The 11,344-nt window shown below is 43.1% G+C and overlaps 1 protein-coding gene across 3 annotated transcripts; it reads right to left on the bottom strand.

Moving 5' to 3' along the window:
- Window positions 1-1,826: 1,826 nt before the first annotated feature.
- LOC142941978 (breast cancer metastasis-suppressor 1-like protein-A) lies at window positions 1,827-8,700 on the bottom strand. Of its 3 annotated transcripts, XR_012951546.1 has the most exons (11): window positions 8,425-8,700; window positions 8,072-8,162; window positions 6,904-7,031; window positions 6,397-6,476; window positions 6,074-6,170; window positions 5,616-5,705; window positions 5,425-5,489; window positions 5,297-5,363; window positions 4,939-5,068; window positions 4,443-4,705; window positions 3,374-3,514 (listed from the first exon to the last, which is right to left on the bottom strand). XR_012951546.1 is itself a non-coding variant. In XM_076084109.1 (10 exons), exons 1-10 carry the CDS (start codon window positions 8,558-8,560, stop codon window positions 3,397-3,399), a joined length of 1,002 nt encoding a protein of 333 aa, XP_075940224.1. In that variant the 5' UTR covers window positions 8,561-8,700; the 3' UTR covers window positions 1,827-3,396. The 3 variants fall into 3 exon arrangements, 2 of the variants coding, with proteins under 2 accessions (XP_075940224.1, XP_075940225.1); XM_076084109.1 differs by lacking the exon at window positions 4,443-4,705 and having other exon boundaries at window positions 1,827-3,514; XM_076084110.1 differs by lacking the exon at window positions 4,443-4,705 and having other exon boundaries at window positions 1,827-3,514; window positions 5,297-5,336.
- Window positions 8,701-11,344: the final 2,644 nt, after the last annotated feature.

Genomic DNA, 11,344 nt, shown 5'->3' with positions numbered 1-11,344 from the left:
TTCAACGTTAATGCTTTTTTTTCATTTGCCCTGATGGGCAAGTCGGTCAGAAATCAAAGTCAATTTTTGCGATGAGAAGGAAGCGAGATGGCTCACTCCCTAGCTACTTCCATCATCTGCTCTGGAAAAAACAATGTGTTTAATTATTTTTTACCACTTGCCAAATCGGGCGGGTAAGTTATAGGTTTCCTGGCCCAATGTGGCATTTTACCTGTCCCAGCAAACCTTGTGATTGGGCCCTGAACTTGATGCAAGAAGAGACAGCATAGTGAGTATCAGATGGAGAAACGGCTCTGCTCTTGAGTGCTAATGGTGAATCGTAGGCCACTGACACACCTAGAGAGGAGACACCAGGCTCATCTAGAACACAGGTCTCAGGCTGCAGCACCGTCCGCTTACATGCACCTCGCTCTCGCCTCCCTCCTCGTCATCCTGATGACTGCCTCCTCCCTTTGATGTTAACCTATAGATGCATGCATTCAGCCTTCTCTTACACAATCAGCATCAAAGGTACAAGCCCACGCACAAGCCCGGCACATAGCACATGCATGCATGCACAAAGAGACCCACATACACAGTCTCGCTCTCTTGAAAACTCGTAGCGATGCACACGCTCACGCATCACACAGCGGGGCAAGCATATAAGTAATTTATCACAGTGTGACACTTTCACGGTCTAATTAGCCCTAGTGTTGCAGTAAACACGTCCCAATGACCCTCCAGTTCTGGTTACTCATCAAGTATAGATGGGGCTGAAGATGGCCGGAGCCTTAGGACAAGGAAACAAGGAACAAGGAACCCCATGTGCGATGGTGTGTGTACTCGCTGACAGGAGTGTGTGAAGCCGACTCAAAGAAAGCTCTAGAGAGATGCTGCATGGTGCGTAGAGACAGACAGCCCTGTTGCTTGCTGCTGCTGCTGCCTTTGACGCTGTGATGGGGATTTTCCTCTTTCTCCCTCTCCCTCTCTCTCTGTTGCGGTAGCAGACGTGGCCAGCGAGCTGTGATCCAACTGTGCCTTCATCCCTCCTCTTTGCTCCCTCTCATCAGCTGGAGGGCTTCAGCAGCAGGGTGCCCCAGATTCACAGACCACCTCCCCCCTCCCATCCAGTGCAGGGGCTGACTGCTCTCCACTGTGGAGCACTACTGACACCTTGTGACCGGGAACATGGAATTCAACGGGGAGGTGAAAGGAGGGCCTACATTATTTTTCTTGAACTTCATGGTGTTGATGAAATGTGATCAATGTTCCCAATAGATCAATCAAAGGTTGGAGGGGTACTGCATGAGGTGTCTGCTCAGGCCTGAGGCCAGGCAGATGGGCAGTGTGTGTGGGGGTGTATGTGGAGTTAATCTAGTGAGTGTCCCTCTGGCAGAAATAAGTGACTGAAAGGTTGAACAGCACAGCGGAGCAAAGAGCCATTATCAAATGGGACGAGCTCAGCATGTTTCTCCCAAATAAGCTACTTTTATTATTTGAGGGGTGTAGCCAGGGTTCAGAAAACCTCTGGGGTGACTTTGGGTTGAGCACTGTCAGGGACTTTCTCCCTTTGTACACTGGAGTATTATAGAAGATTGTATCGGGGCTTTTTTGTGCGTGCGAGGCCAAATCCAAAGCACATTTAAGTTTTTTTTATCCAAAGCTCTTAAGTCCAAGAAAAGTAAATTAGCTTGACTCAAGCTGTGCAGTGCATGTTGATAGTGTAATCACCTAAATGCAGACACTTCCCTTTGTGCCAACAATGTGGTCATAACGTACAGTAGAAACAGTGTTCTACTCCCTTTGCTTATAAAGGATAAATAATTATGTGCAGGTTTGACTCTTCAAATGATACAAACACAATCTTTAATCAGCTGTACATGCATTGGCACAATGTCACATATTCTTTTCACCTCAAACGTGGTAATGGAACCAAAATTCATAAAAAAGGTAAAACCGAAGCTGAGAAACAAATGATGAAAAGTTATTATCAGTTGACGGCACAGCGGACACACTTTGTTTATCTTCATGATGCAATGTTACCGCTCTTTACAATACTGCTGGCAGATAATACTTTAAAATATGTATGCAATGCTGACAGTATAAAGCACCGTAAATACAACACAAAGCAAAGTCCCCTTCATTGAATCAAGCATCATTTACACACATACAGAAGGTTGTATTGGACGGATTGTACACACAAAAACTCTTAATCCTGCTTTCTCGATGTACTGTTGAACATTTTAACTGACAGCAAGGACGTCGACAACGGGGAACAGGGACAGAGAAGTGACGATTAAAAGGAGGCGGGACGGAGAATGGGAGATACTTTTGATTTGTTATGTGTAACATTTACACTGCAGGACTTAACCAGCAATCCTAGCACACACAAAACGGGTTGAATAAAGACAAACAATAAATGGCACTATGAATTACAAACATTGAGGCTGTTTGAGTCCACCACCACAGCCAGAGTTCATCGCTGAGGAGTAGAGCAACAGCCTGTTCCCTGCCTTCAATGTTAAATTCTACAGTAGGCACTATGGGAGGCATGGCGACATGAGAAGAGACGGAGAATCACAGTGAAGACGAAACACAGTCATCTCTATATACAGGCCACCTCACATGGCTGTGTGATTAACATACACTTTAGGCTTCTGTCTCTTAGTGCATGGGGCTGGCCTTGGGTTGAACTTTCAATATAGTGCTGTGAAAATTACACTAAAACATCAACAGATCATTCAGTACAGTGGCTTTAACAAAATTCAAGTGGGCGTTCTTGAAGAACTGTTTTATCTTGTTATTTTCACATTAGAATATCTTCCTCAAAATGTGTTAATCATAATCCATCTCCCTCCATATTAACACGTGTTCATTGCTTTTACTAAATGATTCATTAGGCTCTATGAAATTCAAGTCGAACCGGTGCGTCCAGAGAGGCCAATCAAACACACTGTTGACCCAATCCTCACCTGGATCAGAGTCACTGACCCGCTTCAGTCCTCTTGGTGACAGCACAGTACAGAGTAAGGCTTCGCTGCATTGATATTGGTAGTTCGGGACAGTTCTGTCTTAGAAAGGCACGCGACTGAGCTCCGCACTTCAAAGTTCACCACTGCTCCGGCTCCTCGCCCGGTTCTTCGTAGCAGCACTTTGCATTGATCTCCGTTCCAGAGAAAATGACACTTTGTGACCTTGTCAATAATATACACATACATACATATTTACAGGGAAGATCGTCTCCTAAGACTAGAAGGGTCAGTTGATATTTGTCTGTCTGTTTTTTGTTACTTATACACAGAGTGTGTGACTGTACACATGGCAAGAATGTAGACAGATAGCACACGGAAAGGAGACTAAAGGAAACGCAGCAGAGATGATGTCTGTTGGTCTGTGTGTGTGTGTGTGTGTGTGTTTTTACGAGTGCTTGATAGTGTATTTGCCTTTCTGCAGCTGGGAGATGTACAGCTTGGACTTGGTGCCGTCCAGTCGTTTGAACCACACCTCGTCGTTGTTGATGGTGGTGATGATGGCGCTGCGTGACACAAACACACACAATGTTAACGCAACGGCACTTCCTGATCCTCACAACCAACACGTGACATCACATATAATCATGTATTTACAGGGAAAATGAACGAGGAATACTCTCCTCAAGTGGTAAAGAGGCATTCAACTGCACAAAGAGATTCAAACTAAAGAGAAGGTTTTACAGCTACGGAGAGGAGAAGCAATACTTTCTAAAGAGCAGTGTAACAATTAACTAATGCTGCGTGATTAAAACACGTGATCAAATCCTATCATCCAGAATATCATTTGAAAAGCTTGTGCATGTGATCAGGTTGCCAAATAGGACCAGCGAATGAAAACCATGTATACACCATTTCATACAACAGCATATGTGCTGACCTAATCTACTTCACACAAAGCATACAGTTTTCTAGGTGGAGATTAAAAGTACTAAACATTATTCCACTAGTTGTGTTGTACTTCTTTCTACTGCAGACTATCTTCTGTGGGATCATAAGGAACCATTTCCCCGGGTTTAGGTCCTTCGCACTGTAACTGAGATAGTGAAGCTCTTTGTACCGCTCTGGTGTGAAGTGAAGGCCAAAGAGAAACAGCTTGCACAGGTACATGAGAGAAATGAATGAAATGGGTGCTGTCGATAGCCTCAGCCTTGCAAAAGGGTAGCTGGCAGATAATCTTGGCGGATTGTCCAATTGGCAAGTTAAACGCCACAACTAGTAAGCACAATGTCTTTCTTAAGATTGGTAACTTATTTTTGATTTCTAAGATCTTCCTGGAGCAGGTTTACGGACACCCACAACATATTTGATTTCACAGCTGTGAGTAGCTCCTTTGTGCATTGCAGTGTGAACACCACAACATACTACAAAGCAGCTTAGAATGAGTATACAGAAGTATTTGGGACACGCCGAGACTTTAAGCTGTGAACCTACACAGAGTTCTAAGCATCTGGCCCCTGGTGCTCCGTAGCACAGTGTCTCTCTGATGGGATGAACCGCATTAATACACTTTATTCCTCTTTTGGTGTTTTGATGATTGCATCCTCCAGAGGTGTTCAGTTAAGGTGAGATCTGGTGCAGGACAACTTCATTCCTGGCTACATGTTAATGTCCACCGGCTGTGTGGTGTGCTCTGCTGCATGGATGTCCAGCTCTACCCGTTCATAGCAGCCACCTGTCGTCTCCACTCAGCGGTGCTGTGGAAACATCAATACATTCTCTCTATTCACTGACACACAGGGCAGAATGTGGATCCACAATCATTCAGCCTAATACTCACAGTCTTTGTCATTTCCATTACCAAACAATCCACCACGTGACCCAGACTCACACTCCCTTTTACAGACGAGTGCACACACCTTTTAGCATCAGAACCGACAGGTGCTTTAATCAACATCATACCATAAACCCTGCTCACACACAAACACACCTAGCCGGGTACTCGTCCTTCCTGTTGATGCAGATGGCCTGTCCCCTGCAGTACCACTGGTTGTCGTAGAAAAGCCGTCCATCCTCGAGGTGCGCCACGTGTTGATGTCGGTCAGGCTTGACTGCAGGGACTGGAGGGACAGCATGAGAAGGACAAAGGGAACAGTGTAAGTTTAAAAGAAACAGAGCACAAAATAGAAAAAAGGAGGACAAGGACAGTAACATCTGTCTCCTTCTCAACTATGAACTTGAGTACTTCTAGCTGAAAGCATCGAAACAGCGGCTCCTGTACAACTGTGGGTCGATGGCTGCACTAAGCCAGAGATTGACTGTAACCAAGGACGAGGAGAGACTCTTACCATCCACCTTCACCCTGTGTGGCCCCAGCGATGCCATCGCCTGTGGGGGAGAGGGGAACAGACACAACTAAAAAGTCAAATCACAAAACACATTCACCGGGTGACTCCATTGTCCGATTACACAATACCTTTCTTATCGCGGTCCAGTCTTCCAGAATATCAAGGTCCTGCAGCATATAAACGATATAAGGCCGTAACAGAGCGGTTAAGGACAAATGTCCGGTGAAACATCTGTGTTAGCAGCACGTCACCGAGGTGACATGTGGTGCCGATGAATGATGAGGAATAAGACAAGGACAGGACTAAGGGAAAAGGATATCAGAGACAACGACGGGCTTCTTCTTCTTGACGGGGCAGAATGGGTCTTTCTTCTTGTTTTTCCGTGAGTGCAATCCATCATTCCACAACTCTGGAGGGCAGAGAGGACAGATTACAGAGAGGAGACGCACTGTGCTTCTGTAGGAGGCGCTCATATTTCTGCTTTATGGATGCATCTTGTTGGTTTACATATTCTTGATCAAAGGCCCTCTGTATATTCTGTGACTATTCTTTAATACCACTACTCTGTATCTCTTATCAATTCATTAATAAATCAAGCCAAACAATTACTTGATCGGTCGTCAGGTTTTGATAAATGAATTGTTTTACTTACTCTTAAAGACAAACACAAACTAACTGCTGCTGAACTAAATGAGAGTGAGGAATGCTTCTCTCTATTTCAGAGCTATATAAAGTGAACAGTGTGGGTTTAGGGGACGCTGGTCAGAATGTAGGTACCTGAGGTAATGTCAATACTGTGTCTGTCTTCCTCCAATCTTCTTATCTTCTCCTCCAGTTCACTCTGCACAGTGTCAAACAGCAGCAGCTTCTCACTCTGGGAGACAGAAACAAGGGAGCGAGATACAAAATGAGGATTGAAAATCAGAAGACTGGGGTTGAATTCTGTCTAGGTGGTGGTGGGTACTGTGGCCAAACCCCAACATTAGAGTGGATATCCATCACTGTAGAGGCAGTAATCTACTTGAACAAGATGTGTTTTTGCCGTGGAAAATACAAACCTGACCCCCACATAAGCCCCGACTCATTGGTTGCTCTCTTACCTCCCAGTGTTGGCAGGCAGCCTGGATCTCACACTCGTACTTGTTCTTCACTGACTCCAAGCACAGCTCCCTGTAGATCCCTGTGACAAGCATTACACTTTAATCAAAGTGACCTTTAAACTGCAAAAAGGCATTAAGTTTAGCTGCATTATTAAAAGATACTTGTACAAGTGCCTCAATCTGCTCGTTTTCCAGTACAGGTGTAAGATACCCCAAAGAACGTCAACAAAGAGGATCCTTTGCTTTGCCATAGTCAAGTTGATTTCATACATGTGACATAACACATCCTAACTCACCGTCATACGTGCATCTAAAGTCAAACTCTGTCACATTAGAAGACTCTAATCCAATACACTTTTTGTCAAATTCTCCTGCCGGCCCGCTAGCTCTCCATTCTGTGAGTTCAGATATCAACAATCTTATTCCAGTAATGCTGACTCCACCTTTAAGACAAATTTAAATATCAAACTATAACACAGCAAAGCTTGTAATATCACATTGACCCACCGGCTACTTTGGTCCTGATCTGCATGTTCTCCTGCAGGTTGGCCAAAGGTTCCAGGTACTCCTGGGCACAGCCAGCCATCACCTCCTGCAGCTTGATGTCCACCTGGCTCAGACGCTCCTTGTACAACCTGAACAGCAAAACAAGGAACCCCAGAGACATTTTAGCATTTTAGTGTTCAATTTCAAAATATCTTGTAAGCAAGTTTAAAAACAGTGGTAATAAATGAGAAATGTGAATAAAACTCAAAAGGTCTTTAAAAGCAGAATAAACTCTCACTGGTGTGCAGAACAGTAATATAGGTCCTCGTCTCTCCAGAACAGGAAGCTGTCTATTTAATGCACCTGCCAGAATGGCTGATGTTGTCTCAAATACACTGACCGAGTTTATTATTCTGAGCCATTTTCACCTCATAATGATGGTCATTTAAAAAAAATGCTGATAGGAAATATTGTATCTGACGCATAAAAGATCAACAAAAAAAAAAGGCAAATGGTTGATGTACATTTGTCACCCAGATGGGGCAGCGTTGGCTCAGTGGATGGAGCGCGTCATCCTTTAAACACAGAGTTGGTAGTTCGGGCTCCCCAGGCGCTTTACAGCAGCTCAATATAGGCTCCAATTCCATGTATGTATATATATAACTTATACAGGTAACAAACAATTACAGGCTCACCTAAGGCCACTGAGCATATGACTAGAACTCCACTGCCTTCTTAGACTCCTGATCCTTCTTTGAAGGATGCATAATGTATACGGTCTGTTCTGATACTATACACCCTAGTCTCCGACTGTACTTTGTATACGACTGTACTATTTGAACTATTCTGACTGTACTGTTTTACGTCATGCATTGTACGTTTTGCTTTGTCCTTTCTGTGGACTGCAGGAAGATTAGCGGCCGCCAAGGCGTCAGCTAATAATAAACAATAACCACTGTATATGGATCATAGTGATAACGTTTACAGATTACCACCTGTTTGTACAGCGGTGGGGAGGATCTGGATGACCATCACTCTGAATAAGGTCCAGTAAAGGTCCCAAGTATCCAAAGCAACCAGATGAAATGACAAGCCTCTCACACAGACCTCAGTAGTTCAACTTGAACATGAAGCTCACTGTTGACTCAGACCAGACAGCAGTAGGATGGGAACATGGGGAGGGACTTACTGCTCCTTCAGGTCGGTGAACTGTTTCTCCAGAGTGGTCATCTCATCTAGGCACTCCATCCTCCTCCTCTCACAGTCCTCATCATCCATCTCTGTTCACAGAGACATGACAGGTCTGACATCACCTCCATATACACTGTTGTTCTTTTCATCCATCAACAACATCAACATCAACATCATCATCATCATCATCATCATCATCATCATCATCATCAACATTATAGTAACGTGACCACCCCCCATGCTCTACGTTGGTTGAAATGTCATTTTAGCATATCATACACAACCCTTGTGTGACAGACGGGTATTTTTGGCTGTGGGTTGATATTTAAGGCCTAACAATGTGTGTCCTACCCGAGCTGTCTCCATCTTCAGACACGGACGAGCTAACAGTGTCCTCCTCGTCTGTGCTGCTGCCGTCCTGCTCGGGAAAATCCACCTCCATTTCTTCGTGGTTACTTTCTTTCTTCTCCCGGGAGTGAACCGGCATTGCGACGTCCAGATGAGCAGGTGTTACCGGGCGTGAAGAGGCTGTTCGTTACGTTTACGCCGAATAAAGAGGCGAACGAACCTCAAACAGCTAACCGGTTAGCTAGCCCGCATCTAGACAGCTGGTAATGCAAACATGGCCACCGTCGGCCAATCACACGGAGCCTTACTGACTCTGTCCAATCAGACGTTGGTATGGGGATCTTATTGCTGGGTAAAGATTTTAGGGATTTGTAGTTTCTTAAACTTTGTCCTAATAACTAATACGTAGCCTTCTGCTTGTGCAGGATACAGCTAACGTCACTGCACTGATTTGTTTTGAGGTGTTTGGAAACATTATATTATCATTATATTATATGTTGTTTTGTTATAATCTTACCAACAATAGGCTACTTTTTGAATCCAACAATATGTTATGGGTACTACTTTCCAAATTACCATTCATAAAAGAGTTATGTAAAACAAATCTTGATTAATGGTTAGTAAATCATTTACTCATGCTTTGTTTTTTCAGCTCTTTAGTTCACCATGAAGACCCCACAATGGACCCCTGACCTTCCTGTAACAGGATGTCTGTACCTGACTTCATTAATTAACAACTGCCTTCCTGGTTTATTGTAATAACCATTTTATGAGTGATTTATGAACATTTATGACTACAGAGGATTTACAAACTTCTACTGATGGTCCAATAGGGCCCATTTTCAATTTCTAATTCATGTTTTTTTAACATTTAACTACAGCCTTGATGGTTTATTATCCTTCATTAATTACTAACATGTAGTTACTTATTCCATCAATGACTATTAAAGGTTCTGTCAGCTATTCTATCAATACACCTTTAATCAAATTCAGCAAATATCTCCTGACGTTCCGCTTCACAACCCGGCAACACAAAAAGTGTTGTTATTGGTTGGCTTATAACTGATTTATATTGATCAGTTATAAGCCTATAATATAAATGCAACTATTATTCAACACTTAGAAACCCTTTATAAGAGGAAGAGTCATATGTGCTGACTGCTGAGTCATAATGAGAATGTGCTGTAGCTCCAGAGTCAAACACATGCAGTCAGTGCCATCATCTTAGTCACTCAGGGAACTTTTCTGGCACTTGAAGCAAACGGAAGGGTTTTCACAGCGGGATATGGTGAAGAGGTGCCAGAGAGCCTCTGCTAGCTGACTGGCAGATGATTGGAGTACCCCAGGGCTCAGGCTGTCACGGTTCGCTGCTACACTCTTTCCTCATTCACCTGGGTGTCACTGATGGACAGACTGAGAGCAGTGTGGAGGCTGAAGCCCTGCTGATGTCTACGAGTGTGATTGACAGTTGGAAGTGTGTGTGTGTGTGTGTGTGTGTGTGTGTGTGTGTGTGTGTGTGTGTGTGTGTGTGTGTGTGTGTGTGTGTGTATCAAGTATTTCACTAGAAAGGTATTGTAGCACTTTTTAAAAACAAAATAATATTCCTCTATTCCAGAATTTCCAGAATTAAGTGTTCAGGATGTGTTCTAATTAAAAAATATATAAAATCACCAAATGTCCAATCAGATCGACTCTGTGTCTTTAAGTAAAGTCCACTAATTGATCAGCTGCATCCAAATCCTTTACTAGTGACAGTTTGTACTATAGTGCTGGTTGAAAGTAGGAGAATTCACGTAAATCACCTCAAAATATAAACAGTTTTTAACGGTCAGAGACTTTGTCAAACCATTTGGAACTATCATTTAATATCACTGTGAATATTAAGCCATTGTTGTAAACATAAATATGGCAAACATAGATTGTATGATCAATGTAATAAAAGCTTGAATCAACTATTTGCTTTATTAGCCAAAACAGAAATGTCTTGCCTGGAAATCCGATCCAGATTTTACAGAAAGTGGACTGTATTGCAATATGAAATGAAACATATTATGATGGATGGTTTTATCCACATAGCCCACTGCTATTTATGTATCTTTCCAAGAGTTTGAGTGCATTTTATGCTGGATACGATCCCAAGATCAGCAATTCACAGTAGAACCACAGGGGGGCGATAAAGACCTTTGCTAGGTGGTCAAACAGCAGCTGACCAAATCTTCAATTATAATCCATTCCTGGAGGGTCTGGACTATTCTAGTACTGAAACTGGAAGCATTAATAACACCTATAAAAGAAACATGGTTAGTGAATGGATGACTAGATTTATAAATAAATGGATGAATGAAAATACAGATTGGGGCATTATATATATGCAACAAAGAGGCAGAATGCATTGATTAATATATTGCTCAATTCAAGTGACATATTAGTAAAAACATTAACATTCAGCATCAAGCACACCAATGTGTGCTGACATCAAAAGACAAAACAGGAAGCTGGAGTTTTGACTGTGACACATGAGTTGACATAACAGACAGACGGCCTGCTCAATCCTCACAAAATGCAAAATTAGATATGAGATTATTAAACAGTGACAGATTTCGCTCAGTTGTTTTGCGGTTTGTCTTGCAGCCTCACTATTTCCGTGGTGTGTAGAGCTGCCAGTCAGATCCATTTTCACACTGCTGTAAGTGTGTCAGGAAACTTCGCTGGTCTAATTTGTATTTAGGGTTGTACAGCGTGCTAGCAGAAAGTCAGTAGCTGTCTCCATGGTTTATTTCATAGAACTGTGCTTTTTTCCCCCTTCGTGGTCTCAAGCGGTCCAGTGCAGTGGAGACTGCTGACACAATGGATGATTAATAAAGTTGCACACAACTCAAGAATGAGCAGACAACCAAACAGTGAACCACAGTTTATGTTCAAT

This window comes from Anarhichas minor, unplaced genomic scaffold, assembly GCF_050575085.1.
Source record: "Anarhichas minor isolate MPS153535 unplaced genomic scaffold, ASM5057508v1 ptg000136l, whole genome shotgun sequence".
NCBI classification, from domain to species: Eukaryota; Metazoa; Chordata; class Actinopteri; order Perciformes; family Anarhichadidae; genus Anarhichas; species Anarhichas minor.
This window is presented reverse-complemented; position numbering and strand designations above follow the sequence as displayed.